The 26,549-nt window shown below is 44.9% G+C and overlaps 1 protein-coding gene across 2 annotated transcripts in view; it reads left to right on the top strand.

The window, feature by feature from the left end:
• LOC101172231 (ryanodine receptor 2) overlaps positions 1 to 26,549 on the top strand; it is a 310,508-nt gene that overhangs the window by 149,534 nt on the left and 134,425 nt on the right. For both annotated transcript variants that reach the window (XM_023949560.1, XM_023949561.1), the window contains exons 58-66: positions 5,691 to 5,780; positions 5,959 to 6,096; positions 6,193 to 6,270; positions 6,420 to 6,495; positions 7,367 to 7,490; positions 10,213 to 10,328; positions 10,670 to 10,734; positions 14,393 to 14,514; positions 14,729 to 14,778. In XM_023949560.1, the coding sequence (XP_023805328.1) occupies positions 5,691 to 5,780; positions 5,959 to 6,096; positions 6,193 to 6,270; positions 6,420 to 6,495; positions 7,367 to 7,490; positions 10,213 to 10,328; positions 10,670 to 10,734; positions 14,393 to 14,514; positions 14,729 to 14,778 (859 nt within the window). The remainder of the gene's footprint in view (positions 1 to 5,690; positions 5,781 to 5,958; positions 6,097 to 6,192; positions 6,271 to 6,419; positions 6,496 to 7,366; positions 7,491 to 10,212; positions 10,329 to 10,669; positions 10,735 to 14,392; positions 14,515 to 14,728; positions 14,779 to 26,549) is intronic.

Here is a 26,549-nt window from a genome sequence, read left to right as displayed (position 1 = left end):
AAGTAACTGCATTGTAAAAACATATTCTGGCCTGATTACTTCTTGTAACATGTGACAAATTAAAGAGAAACAAAACAGCAGTGAAAACAATAATCTTTAATATGATACACTTCTGCAGCATACAAAGTGTCATCACAGTGACATTTGTTTTAGGTTCTTGAGAAAAGAGTAAAAAGCAGCATTCCAAAGAACAGATTTTTTTTTCATATTATTTATTTTTTCTTCAAATCTATTGTATTTTTGTCTATATTACACTGGCGACATGTCGGGGTAGTGCTTTTTGTCCGTTCAGCAGAATTTGGTAACGGTGCAGGACTTCTTCAGGGTATGTAACTGCAAGAAGAATCACAATACGAGCTCAAATGAACATAAAAGCATAACAACTTTGATGAAATACAAAGTACATTTTGAATATTTCATAATTTCTGTAATGATTTTGATAAATCTCTGTGAATTCCTTATTGCTTTGACTGCAATGCTTGAAATCGATCAATTATCCTCATTTATAAACATAATAGATTATTCACATTATTCACAACTTCACTTTTTTTAGCTATTGTTCTAAACATGAACTACAACTAAATTACAATTTGCAAGAATATATCACTTGGATAATCCTGGTGGAAGAACAATCGCCGTTCTCCAAGTTCCTTTTTTCCCTTCCAAGCGTTGCACCTTCTCCTTTGTTTTGTATTCCAGAAAGCAGATGAGAGTGGTGACATCACGGATTACTGAGGGAAAACTTGATTAAGTGACAGTTCTGACTTCTGAGTTTTCTATAAACTCTTGAATGTTGTTCACTTGTGCTACTGCAGGGACTCCATAAATTTAGATGTTTTTCCTGCATGAGCGAGCCTCTAAGTCAGACATGATTGTAGATCCTCTTGTAGCTTAAGTGAGTGGTGCAAGTTTTCTTTAACATCTGTGCTAATATGGAATTACAAATCTGCCATAAACTGAAAGGGCGTAAAGACAACTAAGCAGGCGTATTTAGGAACTGAGTGAGTGAACCTTAAAACCGCGCAGGCGCAATTCTAACTGAGAAGTGATCTTGCGCGGTCAATTCCTTTTTGCGCGCTCATGTGGATTTACGCTCAGTGTTAAGGGGGCGTTTTTGTCACTTTTGGGGCAGGAACCTTCCTGGTTGATCTGATTGTCTGAAATTTGCATGGCCTATCGGCGAGGCAGAGGGGCGGGACCTTCATTTTTCAGTGCGGGGGAGGGGGTTAACAGGCGGCTCTTGAACTGCGTCCGGCTCTCTGCCTTTTATCATATTTTCTATATTCTTTCACAACCATAAGGCCGTGAAAGAAGACCCCCCCCCCCCCCCCCCCCATAATACAAAGGAGCAGATATGTGAATAATGCAGAACAACTTCGTTTGGAAACCCTGGAAATGCAAAGAGAAACGTATATGAGGCATAGTTTAAACTGCAGCTATCAGCTACGCGGAGGAACACGGGAATAGACCAGCTGCAGTTCGGTTAAATTAGATCTTCACAGATTCGGACTTCCTGCTTCAATATCTCTTCTGATAAACGTTCAAATGTGTCAGCAAGTATCTTACTCATTTTGTATTAACACAGAGAGTGAACTACAAAAGCATTTTTAAAGAAAAAAGTTCGTTTTTATTGCCTTTTAATCAGAAATGTTCGTTTCAAGCTGTGAATGCAAACAGAGCAGCGAGCCGGCTGCCAAGGGAGCGTCAATACAGAGAGATGGCGCCACGGACAGCTGCCTCGGTGTTTTGGTGCGCTTTACTGGACCCCCTGCAATTTGCCTACAGAGCCAACAGATCGGTAGACGATGCTGTAAACATGGCCCTCAACTTCATCCTCCAGCATCTGGACTCTCCAGGATCCTACGCCAGGATCCTGTTTGTAGACTTCAGCTCCGCGTTCAACACAATAGTTCCATCCCTGCTCCATGACAAACTCTCCCAGCTGAATGTGCCTGACTCCACCTGCAGGTGGATCACAGACTTCTTGACGGACAGACAGCAGTATGTGAGGCTGGGGAAACTCGTCTCAGATACTCGGACCACAAGCACCGGTACTGGTGTCCTTTCACCACTGTTATTCTCCCTGTACACAAACAGCTGCACTGCTGGTCACCAGTCTGTCAAACTCCTGAAGTTTGCTGACGACACCACACTCATCGGCCTCATCTCTGACGGAGATGAGTCGGCCTACAGGAGTGAGATAACCAGGCTGGTGTCATGGTGCAGCGCCAACAACCTGGAGCTCAATGCTCTAAACACAGTGGAGATGACAGTGGACTTCAGAAAGGCCCCAGCCCCCCTCCCCCCTGTCATCCTCTGTGACTCCCCGGTGACCTCTGTGGAGTCCTTCCGCTTCCTGGGAACCATCATAAGCCAGGACCTCAAGTGGGAGCAGAACATCAGCTCCATCACCTCCCTGTAAAGATGCTGGTAAACTTCTACACTGCCATCATTGAATCCACCCTCACGTCTTCCATCACAGTGTGGTTCGCTGCGGCCACAGCCAGAGACAAGGCCAAGCTGAAGCGTGTCATCCACTCAGCAGAAAAGGTGATCGGCTGCCACCTCCCGTCTCTCCAGGAGCTGCACATCTCCAGGACCCGGAGACGGGCAGCCAGGATTGTAGCCGACCCCTCTCACCCAGGACATGAACTCTTTCGGCCCCTCCCCTCTGGCAAGAGGCTCCGGTCCATCAGGACCAGGACCTCGCGCCACAAGAACAGCTTCTTCCCCACTGCAGTAGGCCTGTTGAACAGTACCCCAACTCCCCCCAGCTGACCCCCCCCCCCCCCACCAAAGGACTATCGCTGCTACTTACAGACCATCCCAGCCCACCTGTGCTCCCACCTTTTTAACTTATTTTAATTGTACCATACACCAAGACAAATTCCTCGTTTTGTAAAGTGCACTCTACTGAACCTGGCAATAAAACCTATTCTGATTCTGATTCTGATTCTGATTCAAAAAAGTGCAACCTCTGTGAAACAGCATTCTGTAAAAATCAGTGAACTTTTAAAAAGCGAATAAATGTCTATATTTATATGAACTGGTAATGAAGACTCGTCAGCATAGTCATGCTACATTATTATTTATTATACTAAATTTGTTAGAAAGTCAACCTCCATTTTATTGCTTATAGTTTTTAAAATTTAATAGAGATATGAATCATAACATAAATACTCAATAGCTCTGAAGATACTGAAAAGTGTCTTAAATGAAAGCTTCTGTCACCAAACCTCCTGTATTGACTAATCATGACCTTATTGTCCTACTGCAACAAAGATTATGTCATAATTCACGTTGTTTATTGTTAGGAATTTTTCATATTTAAATATTGACCAGATATGGTCAAAAATGCTCAATGGTTTTGAAGATGCTGTAGTTACTGACACAAAACTTCCTGTACTGACTAATCATGACCTTATTTTATTTTATTATATTTTATTTTCCTACTAAAATAAAGATTATGCAAAAAAAAAAAATTTGGCATCTTCAGAGCTATTGAGGATTTTTGACCAAATCTGATCCATTTGTAAATATGAAAAATTCCTATAAATAAACAAAGTGAACTATTGACAATCTTTATTTTAGTATGACAATAAGGTCATGTCAAGTTAATGATAACTTAAGTCATGATTCATATCTATTAAAATTTGAAAAAATATACGCAACAAGATAAAATGAAGATGGACTTTACTACAAAATATGTATTGTAACATAATATGCTTTATGATCATTTTATGATTTTTTTGTAAGATTATTGATTTTTACACAGTGGTGTTTCACAGTTCACAGAGGTTGCACTTTGTTGACGGTCCCTTGGCATGATAATTGAGATACTTGCTGACACATTTGAACGTTTATCAGAAGAGTTATTGAAGCAGGATGTCTGAATCTGTGGAGATTTTATCGAACAGCTGCCAGAGAATTTAAAATAATGAATCCATGGTTCACAAGTGAGGACGCTGGCAAACCAACTCCGACAAGACAAGAAGACGCAGCAGCAGCAGCTGAGTTTCTGCGAAAAAGGAAAGGCCTGTGTTGGAAGATCGACTCGAGGCTCAGCGCTGCTACTTCTAGCAGATGACCGTGAAAAGAGCCATCCTGCCCTCTTACCGGGACGCAGCGCTGGCGAGTTACACCACACTTTGGGACTGCAGGACTTAAACTTGGCCTGAGGCGTCTGCTGTCACTGTTCTTTGGAGCTGCATAGCAAAGAGACGGTGTCTGATGATGAGGAAAGGGAAGCCGGCGTGTCTGATAGAGATGTAGTCCAGCTGTTCCAGATACAGAAGATGAGGACTTTGATGGATTAGAAATGCTGACTGATGACTGAAAAAATAAATCACAACCAACTCAGTTTTGCGCTCGCTGCCTTTTTTAAACACACACCAGCATGCACGTTTCACCGGTATGTGTGTTTACGTTAAATACAGAAAAAACACTCAAAACTGAAACGGCCCCGTTTAATCCAGTGCTGTTGTAAGGAGAGGAGGGGGTTATGAGAAATAATATGGCTTTAATTGTGTGTCTGTCTGGCAGGTCAGTGTGTGGTGTGGCTCTTTGACTATCAGAGTTAGAGATGTCGGCTCTTTGTGTCAAACTTGTTTGTCCCCCCCTGTTAGAGGCAATCATAGAAAAAAAAACGCGGATGCAACGTGGATTAAAACATTAACCAACGACCCAAAACTAAGGTTAGAAAGTGCAGCGGGTTTTTTTGTGCTCTAAGTTTTTCTCATGTGAAATTCACTGCATTTGTTAACGTTTTAATGCTTTTAATCCACGTTACAGCCGCTGTTCGATTTCTATTAAAGCCCCAAAATGAAAGTCCCGCCCCGCTGCTTGGCATGCAAATTTCAGCCAATCAGATCAACCAGAAAGGTTCCTGCCCCCAAGTGACAAAAACGCCCCCTTAATACTGAGCGTAAATCCAGGTGAGGGCGCAAAAGAGAACTGACCGAGCAGGATCACTGCTCAGTTAGGATTTCAGCCGTTCAGTTGTAAAATACGGGGTCGCTTGGTTAGAATTGCGCCATCACAGTTTTAAGGTTCACTTACTCAGTTTCTAAATACGCCCGCTTAGTTGTCTTTACGCCCTTTCAATTTTTGGCATTTATGTAATTCGATAGCTAATCTCCTCCATTCAGCCATTCTTTGCATAGCTTCTTCAACCGTATTCATGATTCCTTTAAGGAAACAATGTCTTTAAGACATACACTGTCCCATTTCTACCCTAAACTCACTAATTTCTGTCATAAGAAGCCTCATCTTGTCGGCAAATTTATTTATGACGTCTGGAAAATTCTGCAAAATCCTTACCTGACTAAAGAATGACAGGAATTAGACACTAAATGTACTTAGCCATCTTCAGTATTTCTGCTTTTTGGCTCGTTGGAGCCTGCTATACTTGTTCACACAAACCTCTGGCAGAAACACACCAAACTTTATATTAATAAAAAATAAATAAACATAAAATACTTTGTCAAATATTCTAACACTGACATCAGTGTAAAAGAATGACTTTGTTACAAACATTAACATCTTTGGTTGTTTTGGGAAAAAAATATTTGATATTTATATATAGATATTTTAAGGTATTCACTGTACTTGTCATAAATCAAATTATTTTAAAACCGCCTTCTGTATTGATAGCATTTGCAAGTATTTCTTTTGTTTGTTTGTTTGTTTAGATTTCCAGTGGATGGTCACACGGAGAAACCATGTGTGAAAGCAGCAAAAGCCATCCTCTTCTGAAGCCTTACAAGAGCCTCATTGAAAAGGTTGGTGCACCAAATGGTCCTCATGAAATCCAGATCTACAGGTTGTAATTTTTTTCCATCTGTCCTGCGTGTCCTGTTGGTGATGTTGTAGAGGTTGTTTTTGTTTTGTGTTTCTTTTGGCCCCAGATTGGTCTCAGTCATTGCACTAAATAAACAAATACCATTAATGTTATTGCAGGACAGAGACATGTACTGCTGTTCAGTCAGAGAGTCTCTAAAGACCATGTTGTCGTGGGGCTGGTGCATCGATCGGAGTCGGGAAGGAGACCCTTCCAGTCTCCATAACAAATCAAGGCGTATATCTCAAAGCAGCCAGGTAGACATGAGCTCAAGTACTCAAACCAGGTGACAGGTTTTGTTTGAAAGATCCGACAGAACGTACAGTTGTGTCTTTATGTATCTGTTATTCCAGTTTTCTTTCGAAGGAGCTCCAGCTTTCACTCCAAGACCCATCGATATGAGCAACGTTACCCTGTCCACAGAGATGCAGGTGCACATTCTGACCCTTTCTCTTATTCCACACACATTAAAATATGAAAACAGAGGGGCTTTGGATCTCAGGGAAATGGTGGGCTGCTGCAGAACACTGAAATACAGCAGGAACTGTGGCAACATCTCATGGAAACTCTGCTTCTTAAGTCCATGGCAGAGCTGCTGGCAGAGAATTACCACAACATTTGGGCCAGGAAGAAGAAAATGGAGCTGGAAGCCAAAGGTAAGACTTGAAAAAAGTCTTTAGGTTTCTTCAACTTTCACAAAGAAAAAAAGCGTTACCCGAATTAGTTTTCCTTTTTTCAATCAACCTGAATTCTAACCTAATGTTGCTCAGTTGGGTTTCTATTAATGAATTTTGACAAATATGCTGACTGAGAAAAGACATTTGGATGTTTCCTTCCACCACAGAACTTTAACATAAAAAAATCAATTTTTGAGCATTTAAGTGTTTAATAATGTTTATTTCTCACGAAAATAAACCCCAAAGCGGTATTTCGATCAGTTCAGACATTTCTGGGTATTCCTCCAAAAACCTGCACTCTGAGCACCAGCCCCTCCCAACCCATGAAAACCATCAGGTTCTTACAAGCTGACTTAGACAACTGAGAACAGCCCCTTCCAGGAAGAGTCTGTGCTGTCAGCACCCCTCCATACTAACACAAACAACCACTTTCTTCACAGAGTTAGCGGTGTTTGGCAAAAAAAAAACTTTCCTCTTGTATGCACAATGCGCATGTCCATCTTTGCAAAAGTTTGGATGTTGTTTGTTTTTGTCGGCAAGATCCAGAAACCCTGCCAAGGCCGGCTCTAGGTTGACGTCATGAAATGGACGGCAGCCACACAGAGCAAAGGCCAGTGCCTTAGAGATCAAGTCATCTAACTTCAGAGTTGTGGAAAAAAAGCTCAGAAAAATAATTACTATTTACTTTTAAAAAATGTGTTCCTTTGTGTGCCAAATGTATTATCATATACATGGATAATGTTTTCTATAAAAGGCTTAAGAATAGCATAGGACAGGCCCTTTGAAGAGATTTATCTCTGGTTGACTTTGCTAACCTCGTTTCTCATTGCTGCTTTGCTTTGGGCTTCAGGTGGAGGAAGCCATCCCCTGCTGGTCCCATATGACACTTTGACTGCCAAAGAAAAATCAAAAGACAAAGAGAAGGCTCAGGATATCCTTAAGTTCCTCCAGATCAATGGATACACTGTTTCCAGGTAGAAGATCTACAGTATTATATTGTCATGTCTGAGGCCAGACCTGATAAAGTTGTTTATGGGTTTTTCTAAATGATCCATGTTCTGAAAGGAAGGTTGTGATGGAGGGTGTGTGTTGGGGTGTTGGGGTTGCCCCCCCCTCCCACACACACACACACACTCACACAAATTCCCCGTTGGCCGCGTCGCAAATGAATACCGGTACAAGTAATAATTACAACGCACTATTCTTTATTAACAAATAACAGAAACAACTAACTACTAACTATCTAACCAATGAACTTAACTATATAGGTCTTGTAGAATGAGTATGTGTGTGTGCCAGCGTGCTGCGTGTTTAAGAGGAAGGAGCGAGTGAGAGCCCTCCCTCTTGCGCTGCACGAGCTCTCCCCTCCTCCGCTGCACGGGCTCCCTCCTCTTTCTTACACACCCGGCGGTTTCAGCACATACACATCCTCACTCTACAACACATGTTTCAATGTGGGCACAAAATGTTTTATGCTTTAAAAATGTAATGGGTGCGGCTTATAATAAGGTGCGCTCTATAGTCCGGAAATTACGGTACTATCATCCTGACAGCAAATATATACAAATATCGCCAAATGAACTATTGCGATATATCGCCAAATAAATGTTTTCTAACACCCCTACAGTGTGTCACTGGTAATTTCAACAGCTGATGATTCTTAAATACAAGATTTAGTTCCTTTTCCCTCTTTAACCTTTTAGCTTTTGCTATGTCACTGTCAGATGACCTCTGTCTCCCCCTCTGGTCACTGGCGGGAGCCGTCCCTGGAATTCTAACACATTACATCTCCCAGCAACCCTAGCGTGCACTTCCTGGATGCCACACCTGACTCTCATTCACTTAATCAATCACAGTCTACTTAAGCACCACTCTGAATCTGATCTTCTATTTCCTTTTTTTTTTTTTTTTTTCTCGTTTTTTTGATCTTCTATTTCCTAACCTTGTTTCTGACTCCGTTTGCCTGCCGCCTGCCCTAACACATTCCAACATAAACACACACACATGCAAACACACGCCCTCACAATTACAAACACACGCATTTCACAAGGAAGGTGGGACCTAGGACCATCTGTCCCCTTCCTCATCCCTGGTAGGGGGTACTGGACCCTTGGCAACGGTGGCCGTGTTCCCTGGGTGCCGGCTTCCTGGGACTGGCGGCTCTCTCTCCACGCAGGGACACAGATCGCTAAGCTTTCTGGCAAGATCAAGAGCCGGGGATCACATCCCACCTGAGCTGAGGGGTGTTCGAGTCCTTGTGGTGTGGGTTCTGGTCCTTGCCCCTGGGCGCTAGGCCTCGCCAAATTTCCAACTGTGGGCAAATCTTGTCGGGACATGTTTACAACACCTCTTGTGGACCCCCTCTTCTACTGGGTGCTCTCCTCCTGGAAGGGGCGGCTGGCCCCTGCCTTGCTCCTTCCTGGACCAACTGTGAGCCGGGTGGGTGGCTGCCTGGAGCGTGGGGCGGGTCTCCCTTGGGGGGTCCTGGCTCATACCTGGGGTTGGGGCGGGGGGATGCCCAGAACTCCAGGGTGGTGATGAGGTGCTCATCTGGGGCTGTGGGCACTCTTCTGGGGGGGGCATGTGTTGGGCCCTCCCTGCGCGGCGGAGGGGCTGCTATCCTGGTTGAGATGGAGCAGCACTCTGTCCCCCCATGCCTTCCTGCTCTCTGGCTCTGGGGGCCCCGTGGCAGTCCTGTTGGCCCTGGCCTGGGTGGCGGATGTGATCACCCGGGGGGCGGTTGTTCTCTATCGACTACCGTGCGGGCGTTGGGGGGTTCTGGCTGCCGCAGCTGCTGTGGCGGGGGTCTTGGTGTGGGGATGACTGGGCACTCTCCCTCCTTCTTTTTACATTCCATCATCCATTTTAGAGGAACATGAACATTCACTTGAGCACAGGTGTTAGCTCACCTTTGCACTAATATTTTGCGTGATTGAATGAAATATTACACACTAGCTGGTTTGAAACAGGTATGTTTATAATAGGCCCTGCCCCTTCTTACATTACCATAGTTAATTTTTAAAACAACTTGGATGCCATTGAAGTGCAGACTTTCAGTTGTTAAAGTAAAATATGTCCAACACAAGAGGCCTTCAGCTCTCATCTGTTGGACAGGACAAGTTAAAAAAAAAGCACAAAGACTATAGTATTTAGAATAATACTGAATAATACTGCATAATAATGTCTTTTGTTTGTATGCATAAGTATGTGCTTATGAGCTGTAGTTGTATTTTAAGTTGTAAGTTAACATGTTCTTGTGTAAAGATTTTTGGAGCCAACAGGTATGTTTGTTATATTTGAGTGTGTCTGCAGACACACACCCTTTTGACTTACATCTATTCCTGACAGTAATGATTATAAATCTCCAGTATTTCTCCAGTTTCTGCCCACTACTTCTTCAAACATCCTCCGACTTCTCTAACCCTCCATACTTTCTTTTGTACCCTTATCCTCTATCACTAACATAATAAAATAAACAAAAATAAAATGTACAACTGATCCATAATTCGGATGCAACATCTGTTTGCAATAGATAATTCACATGATCGGGCGTGATTGTCCTATTACATGATCGGATAGGGACATTCCTAATTATTATCACTTTCAATAATGACAGACAGCACCAAATAAAAAACAGAGTTTTTATCTGGCTGAGACTGATGAGAACAATCAAATGAAATGTCTGTGTGTTTGCAGAGGCCCAAAGTCGCATGAACTAGACACTCCAGCTATAGAAAAAAGATTTGCCTACACATTCCTGCAGAAGCTCATCGCATATGTGGAGCACGCTTACCAACATATGATGGACTTTGGTAAGAGTTTCTTAAAGATATCTTGATAGACTACGACTTTTATGTCGCAAATTCTTGTTGCAAATATTACCAAGGTGTTACTTTTTTGCCTCACAGAGTTAGCATGCACTCATGCTTTTTTACAGTCTGTCTCTCTAACACATAAAAAGGCTGCCCTAACTGAAAAGGTTATACAGCAGAGGTTTTTTGATTTTGTCTAAAAATGAAATAAGCATAATAGAAAGATAGCTGGGAACACTTTCACAATAGATCAAGAGATGTTTGGAGTGGGAGCTTTAGCTCCCTGCTTCATTCTGCAAACTGAATTCGTATGTCATCCTGTTTCCCTGGTATCCACTCAGATGTTGCTACGAGAAGAAAGGGAGAGAAGATTCCTCATGAACAGCAGATCAAGTTCTTTGGAAAAGTGAGTAGCTCTTCTCTGTCAATCTGTTGGTCAGTGGAGCATGATGGGAGTTTTCTGAGATGTTTATAGACAAATATTCACTCTTGATAAACACAGATCGGACATTTTTGACATTCCTTGGACAAGCAGAAAAATACAAACTGCAGTTTGTTTAAAGTTTTCACAAACAAGGAGTGCAGCCCACATTGTCTGTCCCTCCATCCTGCTTTGTTGTAGCAGTTGCAAACTGCTCAAATATCTGCCATAATGAAGGAAGCTGTTCGCACCATGAGTTGCAACCATATTATGCATTACAAAACACAATTAGCTTTTCAGACAGTGACTGTTTTTCATGAATTTGGTCAGAAACAGTTTTTGGAATTACAGTCAGGACCATAAATATTTAGATAGAGACACATTCTTTCTAATTTTGTTTCTGTACATTACCACAGTTAATTTTTAATAACACAACTTAGATGCCATTGAAGTGCAGACTTTTAGCTTTTATTCCATGGTTTGAAAAAAAAGATTGCATAAAACTGTTAAAAACTAAAGCATTTTTGATGCTGGTTTTTGAAACCCATTTCATGGGTTCGTAAGTATAGGGACAATTGACTTCCAGGCTATTGCATGGGCAGGTGTGGGCAATTCCCTTGTTATGTTATTATGAGTGAAGCAGATAAAAGGCCTGGAGTTGATGAGAGGACTCGTGCTTGCATTTTGAAGATTATGCTGTGAACAGACAACATGCGGTCAAAGGAGCTCTCTATGCAGGTGAAAGGAGCCATCATTAAGCTGAGAAAACAGAAAAAAACCATGCAAGAAAATGCTGCAGTATTAGGAGTGGCAAAATCAACAGTGTGGTACATCCTGAGAAAGAAAGAAACCACTGGTGAACTCAGCAACGCAAAAGACCTGGGGCCTCATTTATAAACGTTGTGTACGCACAAAAGAAGGCGTACGCCACTCTCTACGCAATAGTTGAGATTTATAAAAAGCAAACTTGACGGGAAAATGTGCGGTCCTTCACGCAAGCTCTGACCCAGGCGTACGCACAAAAACAGGTGAAATGAGAAACGGCGACACCGTCGGCAGATGGAAGAAACACGTGAAAATGACAATCCTGCCTCTCAGAAATTACATGAAGACTTTACAAAGCAAGTCTTACAATTAACAGCCTACACGAACACCCGTTTGATCGATCAGCAGTGAAACAAATCAAAAAAAAAATCAAACGAAAATTACAACAGAAATTCAAATGAACACTTATTTGCAAAAGAAAAGTGAAATATGTTCTGCAATATTGGCATGTTGTGCAATTCATTCTAAAAAAATAATATAGTTAACAGAACAAAATAATGTACAAAACTGATATTCTCGTCAATGTGTCCATCTGGCGGAGCAGATATAGGTGCAATTAGACAGACAGATGGATAGATAGAGAGAGATGCATTAATTGTCCACTGGGGAAAGTTGTTTTCATAGAAAACATTTCTTCATAAGCTACGGAATTATGGTATTCATGCATATGCCCTTATTTTGTTTTATTTTTGATAAAACGATTTATGGCGTATGTCTCAACCATTCAGAAAGCAACAAGAAATTACATTTGCGCTGATCAATTTCCCTTTTACACGTCGATTATTACTGACATCTGTAGCTCGTCAGATGTAATTAAATGGAGGGAAATGAAATGCCCCATCACAATGCGTAATGACGCACAGTGGCTGATCTTGCACTCTTAGAAGATGTGGCAAATGGAAGAATTCGGAGTGAACGCATCTTAAGACAGCAAGAAGACTTGCTGGCAAACGAGGATGAGTGGCTTATGAGCCGGTTCCGACTTCCTCGAGCCGTACTGTTGGCGCTTTTGGGGGTGTGTCACCCGGTGCATCTGGCGCGTCGTGTCCCCCTGCGCCCCAGTCACCACTCCACTTGAGAGGGGTCAGCTCCGGTGTCCCCCCCCCCCCCGTCCCCCCCCCCCACACACACACACACACACCCCCACCCTGTGGCAGACACACTCTGGCGATGCAGCGCCAGACGTTTTTTTGCCTCGACTTTGATGTCCGACCATTTCGTTTTTATTTCGGCAAGGGTTCGAGGTTGTGAGGCTACAGCATTTACGGCCTCTGCCACCGTTTGCCACTCACGTGCCTTTTTGGCATTAGTAATGCCCACACTGTGCCCTCCAAACAACACTTTTCTCCTCTTTTCCACCTCGCCAATGATAACTTCTACTTCACATTGAGTGAAGTTACGTTTTTTTTCATTTCCTCTCTGTGTTTGCCATGATTTCGCAATCAATGAATATTCATTTGTGGGCGTTTCACAGACTATTTATGGGCAACTATGGGCGTGTCAAGAAGCCGCAAAAGCTGCGCTGCATTTAGAATTGGTTGTAATTTATTAAGGGAAAGATGCGTAGGATGTGCGTGCGCACGGTTTTAGAAATCTGAATATTTCTGTGCGTACGCACGTCCTATGTTTCATCCGTACGCCACTTCTGACGCAAATCCTACGCAAAGTTTTATAAATGAGGACGTCCTGGACGTCCACGGAAGATAACAGCGATGGATGATTGCAGAATCATTTTCATGGGGAAGAGGAACCCGTTCACAACAGCCAACCAAGTGAACAACACTCTCCAGAAGGTAGGCGTATCGAAATCCAAGTCTACCATAAAAAGAAGACTGCATGAAAGTAGATACAGAGGGTACACTGCAAGATGCAAGCCCCTCATAAGCCTCAAGAATAGGAAGGCTAGATTGGACTTTGCTAAAAAGCATCTAAAACAGCCAGCACAGTTCTGGAAAAACATTCTTTGGACAGATGCAACCAAAATCAACCTCTACCAGAATGATGGCAAGAGAAAAGTATGGAAAAAGCATGGAGAAGCTCATGATCCAAAGCACACTACATCATCAGTAAAACACTGTAGAGGCAGTGTGATGGCCTGGGCGTGCATCGCTGCTAGTGGCACTGGGACACTAGTGTTTGTTGATGACATGACCCCGTACAGAAGCAGCCCAATGAATTCTGAGGTGTTGAGAGACATACTGTCTGCGCAGATCCAGGTGAATGCAGCCAAACTGATTTCATAATAGTCATAAAAGTCACTCACCTGATCTTAACCCAATTGAGCATGCATTTCACTTGTTGAAGACTAAACTTCAGACAGAAAGGCCCACAGACAAACAGCAACTGAAAGCCACTGCAGTAAAGGCCCGGCAGAGCATTCAGGAGAAAACCCAGCATCTGGTGATGACCATGAGTTCAAGACTTCAGGCTGTCATGGCCAACAAAGGGTTTTCAACCAAATATTAGTAATGACCATTTTGTTTTCAGTTAATTAATTTGACCAATTACTTAGGAGCCCATGAAATGAAGGGATTGTGTTTCAAAAATGCTTTAGTTTTTAACATTTTTATGCAATCTTTTTGTTCAACCCATGGAATAAAAGCTGAAAGTCTGCACTTCAATGGCATCTGAGTTGTTTTATTAAAAATTCACTGTGGTAATGTACAGAAATAAAATTAGAAAGAATGTGTCTCTGTCCAAATATTTATAGTCCTGACTGTAGAGTGTACACCTTTTACCCTTCCACATGGATATGGGTATAATGAGTGTTTAAGAGGTTCGTGCGGTTACAGCATGGTTCTTTCCCTTCTCCTCCCAGGTGGTCTTACCCTTGGTAGACCAGTACTTTAAAAACCACAGGTTGTATTTCCTATCTACGGTCATTCATCCAATCAGCAGTGGGGGCCATGCCTCCAATAAGGAAAAAGAGATGGTGACGAGGTGAGTAAGGCGAGTACAGCAGCATGGATGCTCCCTGCAGACTCTTTCCTGAATGATTAATAAAAAAGAAAATGTGACTGCAGACAGACTCAACTTTTCATCAGCCTGTGTATCCATTCCTTCTCTGTTCTGCTTTGCTGTATCCATCTAAGTACCTCACAGCTTCTTTTACCTTTTTCTTCTGCATTCTACCTCTTTTTCTCATTGTTTTTAGTCTCTTCTGCAAACTGGGAGTTCTTGTCAGACACAGGATATCCTTATTTGGTAAGGATGTTGTAACCAACATGTAAACTTTTTTCTTGGCAAATATCAGTTTGTGAACTCATTTGGCCAAAATGTTGTGTACTAGCATCTGTGTTCATGTGCTTGAATTAGACACTATGCTCATAAGCATGTATTCTTCTTCCACGAAACTATAAATAGTAAAAGGCATGCAGAAAAGTAGAATTAGGACATCCCACAAAGATAATTTGTGATAATGGCTTGCACTTGTAATTGCATATTTGGTTCCACATTTACTAGCCAGGATAAAGAGAAGATAGGTTTATTAAGTTGTAATTAGCAAGGATGCATGCATGCTCACAATGTTGTTTGAAAGAGCACAGGCATGGCCACTGATTTAAAATCCATTTTGACCTTTGGAAAAAAATGTAGAGCGGTCTTTCTGAGACATGTTGTTCTATGTCTCCAATAGGTTTAAGTCCATAACACAGTATCTGTTGTAATTGAAGGTATCTTGTGATCTGCGAATCCTGACTTTTAACCAATATCTTTTTGTTTCTCCTGAGATCTCCATTCCACCAACTCCATGTACAACTAGTGTGACATTTTCACCCTGTAGATTTAATTGTTTCGGCAACTGCATGGGTGATGTAGTTGGTGTCAGATGCTAGGTCAATAAGTGTACAACTTTTCCAATATTTGTTGACTGGTACATCTTCCAGGCCTCTATCATCATGTAAACATCATGTAAAGGTTCAGGTGAGAGTTTCGCCAGAAATTCTTCTTGCGCTTCTGCATTTTTGCCACTTGTTGATGGCTTTGCTTTCCTTTGGTATGACTCCAGTTGTCAGACAAAGATAGTAATGGTGACTTGGACAAATTTTACATTCCAGGTTCCTACACAGAAATTCAGAGGTACATATAATGCTTTTCTGATGCACTTCTAAACACTTCAACTATATTCACTGTCTTTTCCTGGTCTTTTGAATACATAAACTTGAAATTCTTGCATAGGTAGAGTTTTAGAGTATGCCTTGGATCGTCCCAGTAAAGTAGTTCCAGTTGCTCATAAAGGTTTTCCTGACCTTTTAAGAACTGTAACAAGAAATCAAATTGATTTTTAGGTATGTCATCATCAGATTCACCAGCAGTGTGCATTAGCCACTACTTTTTAAAGATGTCTGGTAATTTGCTTTCAATGGTCTTTGTCATTAGGACAGTCTGGATCAAGTAAATTATTTTCCTAGACTCTTGGCACCTGATGGGGGACAAGTTTTGTATATCTTCCACCACTTCCATGGCAATTGTTGCCAAAACGGTTCTTTAGAAAATGGAAGATGTCATCTGCTGTACTGTGAGAAGTTAAACCCAAGTCTTTTACAATCCTCTCCTGTGAGCCGGATGGTTCTCCTTCTGTCTGTAGAGCCACCCAATCCCTCGACCAGCGATAAAAGTCACGTCTGAAAACTGAAAACCTTTACAGGGCTTCAACTTAATAGTTGGTGTTGTGAATGACAGAGCTTGAGTTGAAAGAACAGAGGCTCTTCTTTCATCTTCGATAACCTTGGCTATAATTAAGTCTATGGATTTTGAGACACGATCCGGAAAGTGACGCTCTGGTACTTTAAATCTTTTAGTAATGACTCTACACTCAGGTTGAGGGACCAAGCGTTGCCATTTCCCAAAGTTGACCTTTGATGTCTTTATTATTTCAAGGTGGTTTAACATGAATTCATATGAATCTTTACTGATGGTTGGTTGGGCAGTTTAAACTTAATTTGGTCCTCTTTCTGCATTTTCTAATGCCATCTTAATCTGCGGTTATCCAAAGTCCACCCAGAGTCTTCCTTGAAATAGACTTTTGGTGTCTTTTAGTTTTCCTCTCACTTTCCTCGGCTGTCTTTCCCTGGTCGGCTCTTTGGTCAGAACTTAACCTGGGGTCTTTAGTGCCTTCAGCTTCTGCAATCCACTGCGCTTCAACATTAACTTTGGTGTCTATCAATTTAAACCAGTTTGAAGTAGAGATCTTGCAATTCTTCCACTGTCAGTTCAATATATGTCATTTGCACACGGTTTATAGTCTTGGTTAATTGTCTTTTTGCTGTAGTTCTGATCACTTTTAGTTGCTCAATAAATAATGACTCTGCCATTCTAACTTGAACTGTAGGCTGAAAACAGGACTAGAGTTGCGCTGAAGGCTGCTAGCAGGGTGAAGTTGTGGTTTTTCACTGTGGGGGCTCCATGTTTTGCTTGCTTCCCCCACACTTAAAAATGGGTTCTACCTTGCTTTTGTGAGGATGAAGTAGGATTTCACTCTGATTGTCTTTTCTTTTATTTTTGAATATTCATGTGAAGAACAGGTGAAAAACTTCAAAAACAAGTGAAAATCTGGTGATTACCATGACAATTATCACAATTACTATGTTCCCATAAGTATAAAGAAAACGATTAATATAGTCAGTCAAAGAAACAATTCAATACTACTACAGGTAAATGAAGATGTCTGACTCTTACCAGCTGTATCTTCACAGGCAAGGTTTTTTCAGAAATCACTACAAAGCTTCTTTTTCTCTTTCTGGTCCTGTGTTTCTAAGCAGTTTTATGTGCCCCTACTGACTACCATCAGCTGCTTTGCCTATTTCAAATTACTTCCTGTGATCAGTGCTGGTTGAGCAGATCAGCAAAACCAAACATGTCCCAGAGTTTGGCGCAACAGTGATTAAGGATATAGATGGCAATGTATTGACAGTTGTTAGAAGTGTGATGGAAAGATGGAAAGAATACATTCAAGAGTTGATAAATAGAGACAATAAGATAAAACAAAGAATAGAATAGGTGGCTGTTGTGGAGCAGGGAGTAACAAAGATTAGTAAGGGTGACGTAAGGGGAGAATGGAAGAGGATGAAGAGTGGAAAGGCACTTGGTCCTGACAATATTTCTGTGGAGGTGTGGAAGTGTGTAGGGAAGTTGGCAGTGGAGATTTTGACTGGGCTGTTCAACAAAATCTTAGATGGTGAGAAGATGCCAGAAGAATGGAGTGTGATGGCACCCATTTTTAATAATAAGAGAGATGTGAAAGAGTTGTGGCAGCTACAGAGGAATAAGGCTGATGAGCCATACAATGAAGTAATGGAAAACAGTAGTTGAAGCTAAACTAAGAGCAGAAATTAACTTTTATGAGTATGGTTTCATGCCTAGATAGAGCATTACAGATGCAATGGACACTTGCTTGCGGTTCTCACGTAGGTATAGAGTAGCTGCACTTCGTAAATCTATTTACTGCAAAAACAGGTAAATATTGTCCCAGAAAAAAAAAACAATGTTGTAGGAATCTGACAATATCAAGAAGTTGATTTATTTTGTGCTGGAGGAAGTTAGAGCTATGAAGTTCATTCACGGACAAATTCTGGACGCACTCAGAGAGGTGAGATGGGTCGGACTCTACAAGAGCACTGTCAAGAGGATTGATATCGTTGAAAAACATACAGATGACCAGGAGCAGAACTCCAGCATTAATGATGTTAATTTTGCCAGATTGAAAATCAAACCCTGGTCATGTGCGCATGCAGTGACCGCCGGGAACGATGAGGAATCTGACCACCAGGATATGGGATTTCATATCTGCCATAAATTGAAAGGGCGTAAAGACAACTGATTCAGGCGTATTCAGGAACTGAGTGAGTGAACCTTAAAACCGTACTGTCGCAATTCTAACCAAGCGACCCTGTATTTTACAATTGCAGGGCTGCAATCCTAACTGAGCAGTGATCTTGCTCGGTCAGATCCTTTTTGTTTTTCCTCTCACCTGGATTTACGTTCAGTGTTAAGGGGGCGTTTTTGCCACTTGGGGGCAGTATTCAGGGGTGTGTTTTTCACTTGGGGGCAGGAACCTTTATGGTTGATCTGATTGGCTAAAATATTTATGTCAAACAGCGGGCGGGACTTTCATTTTGGGGCTTTAATATAAAAGGAACGGCGGCTGTAACGTGGATAAAAAGCATTAAAACGGTGACAAACGCAGTGAAATTCACATGAAAAAAATTTACAGCACAAAAAAACCCGCTGCACTTTCTTACTTTGGCTTTGCGTCGGTTGCGTTGGTTAATGTTTTAATCTACGTTACATCCGCCGTTTTTTTATGAATGCCTCTAACACTAAGGGGGTGGCGAACAAGTTTGACACAAAGAGGCGACATTTTGACACAAAGTGGCGAACAAGTTTGACACAAAGAGGCGACATTTCTAACTGTGATAATCAAAGAGCCACACCACACACTGACCTGCCAGACACACACACACAAACACACAATTAAAGCCATGTTATTTCCCATAACACAGTCCTTTACTTACAATACAACAGCACTGGATTAAACTGCGCCGTTTCAGTTTTTTTTTTTTCTTCTGTTTTTAACGTTAACACACATAACAGTGAAACGTGCATGCTGGTGTGTGTTTTAAAAAGGCAGCGAGCGCAAAACTGAGTTGGTTGTGATTTATTTTTTCAGTTATCAATCAGCATTTAAAATCCATCAAAGTCCTCATCTTCTGTATCTTAAATGAACAGCAAGGCTACATTTCTATCAAACACGCAGGCTTCCCTTTCCTCATCATCAGAGTCCTGTCATGATTTCCTTAGCGTGGCGGACCCAAGTGCTGGAACCCAGAGAAAGAGACAGGTAAGTGACAGGTAAGAAGGTTATTTATTATTTTCTCCCAGGAGGTCCGGTGGTCCGAGGGTGATCCAGAGGCGGCTGTGGTTGGTGGCGTGGCTGGAGGTACGAACGCGGTCGGCGTGGTGGAATTTCTCCAGCGGTGCTCAGTGAAGCGGGTCCTGAGTTCCACTGATATCACTCGTGGCAAAGGTTTCCTGAAGCAGGAGAGCAAGGTTAGTCAAAGGCGAGACGCAAGACAGAGAGCAAAGCAAAATCTGACTTAGTCCAATAAAACGGGGTGCGCGAGGTGGCCTGATTGGAATATTCTGCGAGGAAAGCCATACCCTCTGACCTGGTTGGTAGCTGGGACCCACCACCCTGTGGCGATTGGCGGATCGGCAGTTCCTCTCCTTGGTTCGGAGGAGCGCAGCTTTGGTTTGCTGCCAAATGTCCTGGCACCTCCGGAGGTGTTCCTGAACGGAGGGCACAGCCAGATCCAGCTCCTGAAAAGGGAACAAGGGTGGTGGGTACCCGAGGGCAGCCTCAAACGGAGATAGACCTGTGGCAGAGGAGGGATGCGTGTTATGCGCATACTCAGCCCAAACCAGAAACTTGGACCAGTCCGAGGAATTGCGATCCGCTAGGCAACGAAGGGAGGACTCCAGTTCCTGATTTGCCCTTTCAGCCTGCCCATTAGATTGCGGGTGGTAACCGAAGGTGAGACTGACCGAGGCCCCCAGGGCGGAACAGAAGGACTTCCAGACTTGGGACATGAACTGGGGGCCTTGGTCGGAAACGATGTCGGACGGGATCCCGTGATGACGGAAGACATACTGGACCAGGACCTCCGCAGTTTCTGAGGCAGATGGGAGCTTGGACAGGGAAATGAAGTGAACAAACTTGGTAAAACGATCAATGACCGTGAGTACAAAAGAATTACCCTGAGACATGGGGAGTCCAGTGACGAAGTCGACGGCGATGTGCGACCAGGGGCGACTAGGAGTGGGGAGAGGATGGAGCAGACCTGAGGGCGGAGAACTGGTCGACTTGGAGCGAGCGCAGTTGGTACAGGCAGCTACGTACTCCTTGACGTCTTTGCACATAGAGGGCCAGAAGAACCATCGGCGGAGGAGGTTGAGGGTCCTGGCGACACCCCCGTGGCAGGCAATACGGGATGCGTGGGCCCAGGTTATGGCTTCGGACCTAAGGGATTCAGGAACATACAGGGTACCAACGGGAGGATCGGGATGGTTAGGTTCCTCACCTTGGGCCTGTATGACCTTGGTCTCAATGTCCCATGTTAGGTTTCCGATGATACAGGTGCCGGGGATGATATGGGAGTCAGTGGTGTCATGGTCGTCAGAGGAGGAGTACATCCTAGAGAGGGCGTCCGGCTTGACATTGCGACTCCCTGGTCGGTATGTGATGACGAAGTTGAAACGGTCGAAGAACAGACACCAAGGAGCCTGGCGAGAATTTAATCTTTTGGCAGAGCGTAGATAAGCAAGATTTTTGTGGTCTGTCCAGACGACAAAAGAATGGACCGCTCCTTCCAGCCAATGTCGCCACTCCTCAATAGCTAGTTTGATAGCTAGAAGCTCCCGGTTCCCGACATCGTAGTTACGCTCGGCTGGGGTGAGCTTCTTAGAGAAGAAGGGACAGGGTTTTTACTTGCCAGTCTTCTCCTCACGTTGCGAGAGGACGGCCCCTACGCCAGAGTCCGAAGCGTCCACTTCGACCACGAATTGTCTAGCGGGGTCGGGTTGTATGAGAATGGGAGCTGTTATAAAGAGATTTTTGAGAGTGTCGTAGGCGTCCTGAGCAGCATCATTCCAGACATAGGACTTGAGGGTGGACGTGAGTTAGGTGAGTGGGGCGGCAATGGCACTGTAGTTCCTGATGAATCTACGATAAAAATTTGCGAACCCTAAGAACTGCTGGAGTTTTTTGCGTGTGGGTGGCGGTTCCCAAGACGACACAGTCTCAATCTTAGCGGGATCGGGACGGATACAACCAGACTTGAAAATATACCCGAGAAAGGGAATGATGGAGGTGTGAAATTGGCACTTCTCAGCTTTGACGAAAAGCTGATTTTCGAAAAGCCTCTGAAGAACCTGACACAAATGTTCCTGGCGTTGAATCGGATCTTTAGAGTAAATCAGGATGTCGTCGAGGTAAACAAACACAAAGCGATTAATGAAATCCCGGAGAACATCGTTTACTATACGCTGGAAACCGCAGGGGCGTTAGTAAGCCCAAAAGGCATGACGAGATACTCGTAGTGGCCTAAGGGGGTGTTAAAGGCGGTTTTCCATTCGTCACCTTCTTTTATTCTGACGAGGTAAACGCATTACGTAAGTCCAGTTTGGAGAACTCCTGAATGGAGTCAAAAACAGATGAGATCAACGGAAGAGAGTATTTGTCCTTAATGGTGATTTGGTTCAGTTCGCGGTAATCGACGCAAGGATGTAGTGATTTGTCCTTCTTTTGCACAAAAAAAAACAGCGCCAACAGGAGAGGACGAGGGAGGAATGTGTCCCGAGGAAAGCGCTTCATGAATGCAATTCTCCATGGCTGCTTTCTCGGGACCGGAGAGGTTAAACAAACTACCTTTGGGAAAGGCTGCCCCTTCCAGAAGATTGATGGAGCAATCATATGGTCTGTGCGGTGGCCGGGCACTAGCTTTTGCTTTACTAAAGACCAGACGCAAGTCGTGGTAGCATTCAGGCACATTAGATAGATCGATGTTGTTGGGTTCGGAAACTGTGGTGTTAACAGAGGGCATGGCGGACTGCAGACATTTGGCAAGACAGAAACTACTCCAATTGAAGAGACTGGAGCGACTCCAATCGAACTGGGGGTTGTGCTGCCGGAGCCAAGAGAACCCTAGTACGACAGGGTTTTGGGGGGAGTGAGTGACGAAAGACCGGAGGTGTTCTCTATGATTACCCGAGGCAATGACTAGTACAGGTTTAGTGCAATGCATGATGATTGACAGATGTTGACCGCCCAGGCCGGCCGCTTTAACAGGGGACTGAAGGCGCTCGGTAGGTAAAGATAAACGAGTAACAATGCTATGATTGATCAGGCTGTGTTCAGCTCCAGACTCTATTAAAGCCCGTAAATCAATAATTCCGGGACCGTGAACTAATTTGACAGGAACGTGAAGAAAACGTTTATTAACCGAGGAAATTCCACCCACCTGTCATCTAACGGGGGGCTCTGGAGTCTAACAGTGCCTGGCATTGGTTTATCTGGTGCCCAGTCTTTCCACAGTAGAAACACGCACCATCTAAGCGGCGTCTCTGTCGTTCCTCTGGGGTTAGCCTGGAATGTCCGATCTGCATGGGTTCCTCCCCCGAACTGTAATGAGAGTCGGAAGGTGGGCTCGGAAGAATGTGTGGTGGATCATTGAGTGGTGCTCTGATGGGACTTTTGCAAGAAGGGGGTGGTCTTTCGCGTTGTCGCTCACGTAGACGGGTATCCGAGCGAAGGGCGGTCGTGACGAGCTCCTCAAAGGTGTAGGTCTCAGGTTGTGAGCAGAGATGATCTTTAATGTTTTCGTTGAGGGATTGGTAGAAAACTCCCTTGAGAGCTGGATCTGACCATCCAGCCTCCACAGCCAGGATTCTGAAATCGATGACATGATCAGAAACAGGACGGCTACGTTGCTTGAGCGCCAGCAGTTTACGTGCGGCTTCCTCTTGTTTCTTGGGTCGGTCATAAACCAGCTAGAATTCTTCTAGGAAATGTTCATAAGAGAGATGGGATATGGGGTGGACCGCCAAGAGAGCTTGAGCCCACTGTAAAGCTTTATCGCGAAGGGAGTTGATGATGAGCGTGATTTTGCTGTGGTCTGAAAGGTAAAATTTCGGGGCTTGCTGGAAGATCAGATGACACTGGAGCAGAAAACCGCCGCAGGCCTCTACGTCGCCGAGAAACGGCTCTGGCTGTAGGTGGATGTTTTCCGGGGATTCGGCGGAAGCGGAAGTGACAACGTTGTTGGGCGCCGGAAGTGTAGCCGTGGTAGCCGGGGAAGCTAACTGACCTGTAGCCTCCTTTAACGTTTGGCTAAGTCCGTCCAGCCAATGAAAAAGCTCCTGTTGGGCGGAAGCGATCTGATCCAGCGCGGCGGCTTGACGGCCCAGGGCGATGCCTTGTTGGCTGATGGTGAAACAGAGTCCCTCTGGGTCAGCTGGGTCTGGAGTTAGGCCAGATCGTTCTGTCATGATTTCCTTAGCGTGGCGGACCCAAGTGCTAGAACCCAGAGAACGAGTAAGGTAAGTGACAGGTAAGAAGGTTATTTATTATTTTCTCCCAGGAGGTCCGGTGGTCCGAGGGTGATCCAGAGGCAGCTGTGGTTGGTGGCGTGGCTGGAGGTACGAACGCGGTCGGCGTGGTGGAATTTCTCCAGGGGTGCTCAGTGAAGCGGGTCCTGAGTTCCACTGACGTCACTCGTGGCAAAGGTTTCCTGAAGCAGGAGAGCAAGGTTAGTCAAAGGCGAGACGCAAGACACTTCATTACCAGTTCACATAAATATAGACACGCTTTTTAAAACTTTACTGATTTTTACAGAATGGTGTTTCACAGGGTACGCACTTTGTTGACGGTCCCTTGGCAGCCGGCACAGCATGTCTGTATTCACAGCTTGAAACAATTCTGATTGAAAGGCAATAAAAATGATCTTTTTTCTTTGAAAATGCTTTTGTAGTTCCCTCTCTGTGTTTTTTTTTTTTGCGGTCAGGAAAGCGATTCCGCTCTCTGAAGGCCAACACAGAGAGACTGAGGAGGAGCTTCTTCTTTTTTTTTTTTTTTTTTTAACTTGTCCTGTCCAACAGCTAGGCAGACAGATGAGAGCTGAGGGCCTCTTGTGTTGGACATATTTTACTTTAACAAGAGGGGTTATTAATCTTCAGACAAACCAAAGGTATGTCTGAATAAACCCCTTTTGTAATTGAGGCCAAACTTTATTAATTTCAATCATGTTTGAAAATCTTTGGTGTTGGACCGGACGGAAAAGGAAAGAGGGGAAGAAGAGAGAGGGACGTTAGAGAGAGGGGGGGGGGGGTCGGAGGGTGATAATAGGAGGGGAAGGGGGGTAAGACCATGAAGCAGCATAAAGCAACAAGTTTACTGGTTGTTAATCATTATGGTAAGGTTCAAATGTATTACAAAAAGGGCGGGGCCTATCCACACACACACTCAAATGTTATAAATACACCTGCTAGCTGCAAAAATGTCCACCTGTCAACATGTACACAAAACAGATAGTGTTCACACGCATACTTATGCCTTAAAACCAACTAGTGTGAAATATTTCAGTCATTCAATCATGCAAACTGTTAGTGCAAAGGTGAGCTAACACCTGTGCTCAGGTGAGTGTTTATGTTCTTCTAAAATGGATGGTGGAACGTGACAAGAAGGAAGGAGAGTGCCCAGCCATCCCCACCCCAAGACCCCCACCGCAGCAGCAGCGGCAGCCGGAATCCCCCCAACGCCACACGGGAACCGGCAGGGAACAACCGCCGCCCGGGCGACCAAGCCCGCCACCCAGGCCAGGGCCAGCAGGACCGCCGCAAGGCCCCCAGAGCCAGAGAGCAGGGAGGCACGGAGGGAAAGAGAGCGCCGCCCCAGCCCAACCAGGAAAGCAGCCCCCCCGCCGCGCCGGGAGCGCCCAACGCAGGGCCCCACCGGAGAAGGACGCCCACAGCCCCAGACGAGCACCCAACCACCACCCAGGAGTTCCGGGCATCCCCCCGCCCCTACCCCAGGTATGAGCCAGGACTCCCCAAGGGAGACCCGCTCCGCACTCCAGGCAGCCATCCGCCCGGCCCACGGTTGGTCCAGGGAGGAGCAAGGCAGGGGCCCACCGCCCCCGCCCAGGAGGGGGAACCCCGGGGAAAAAAGAGGGTCCACAAGGGGTGTTGTAAATATGGCCCGACCAGGCTCGGCCACAGTTGGAAATTTGGCGGGGCCCAGCGCTCAGGAGCAGGGACCAGAACCCACCCCCCAGGGACAAGAACACCCCCGGCTCAGATGTAATGTGAACCCCCCCACCGCGCGGAGAGAGCACCGCCGGCCGATGGCCTCAGCGGAGACCCCGACCCGTCAACCCCCCCTGCCCCGTACCAATAGTGCCCCCCCCCTCCCCCAGAATGCCCCCCCACAGGACAGGGCCGACAAGACCCCCCCCCACCCCACCCCAGACCCCGCAGCCGAAGCGGATGACACCCAGAGCGACCGGGGGCCCCAAGAGGGCCGATCCCAGCCCCAGGTGTAGATGGACAGCCCATCCGGCGCCGCTGGGCCCCCCCCCGAGCAGGGCCCCCCGCCAACCCCCCCAGCACAGGCAAAGGGACCACCCCCCCAAGCCAAGCCAGACCACCACCCCACCCCCCCACCACGCACCCCCACACCCAAGCCCAGAGGACCACGCAGCACCCCAGCCCGCCCCACCCAGGCGCCGGACCCGACCCCCCGACCAACAGAGCCCCCACCACCCCCCGCCAGGCACCGGAGGCCCTGACCCCCACCCCGGCCCACGGCAGAAGGGCAAGGAGTAACGACGACCAGGCCCCCCCACCCCCTAAGCAGACTATTCCATAACTATTATGGAGTTAGCTATGGGAGACCAGAGAGACCGAATTCTTTCAAAGTTACTTGAACCTTGGGCTGACATTTTTTCCAAGCTGATATGATCAAGCAGCAGATTTCTGTGTTGACTTATATTTATATTTTTCTTGCTTTTCCAATTTATTAAAATAGTTTTTTTAGCAATGCAAAGAGTTATGAAAATGATAGAGCCTAATCCTCCTTCTACATCGATGGCACTCATGTCACCAAGCACACAAAGTGACGGTGAAGCTGTGATTGAAACCTTAAGCCAGACTGATAGATCGGCACATACCTGCTGCCAGAGAGCCTGGACAGGCGTGCAGAACCATAGTGCATGCATGTAATTGTCGGGTAGATTACCGTCACAGTGCTGACAAATGAGTTACTGAGACCCATCTTGAACATCCTCTGTCCAGTGTAGTAAATTCTGTGAAGAGTTTTGAAATGGATTAGCTGCAGATTTGGACTTTTTGTCAGTTTAAAGGTGTTTAGACAAAGTTCTGACCAAAAGCTTTCATCTGTGCTGATGCTCAAATCCGCATCCCAT

The sequence above is a fragment of the Oryzias latipes genome, chromosome 19, assembly GCF_002234675.1.
Source record: "Oryzias latipes chromosome 19, ASM223467v1".
NCBI lineage: Eukaryota > Metazoa > Chordata > Actinopteri > Beloniformes > Adrianichthyidae > Oryzias > Oryzias latipes.
Note: the sequence above shows the minus strand (reverse complement) of the source record. Positions and strands in the feature narration are given on the sequence as shown.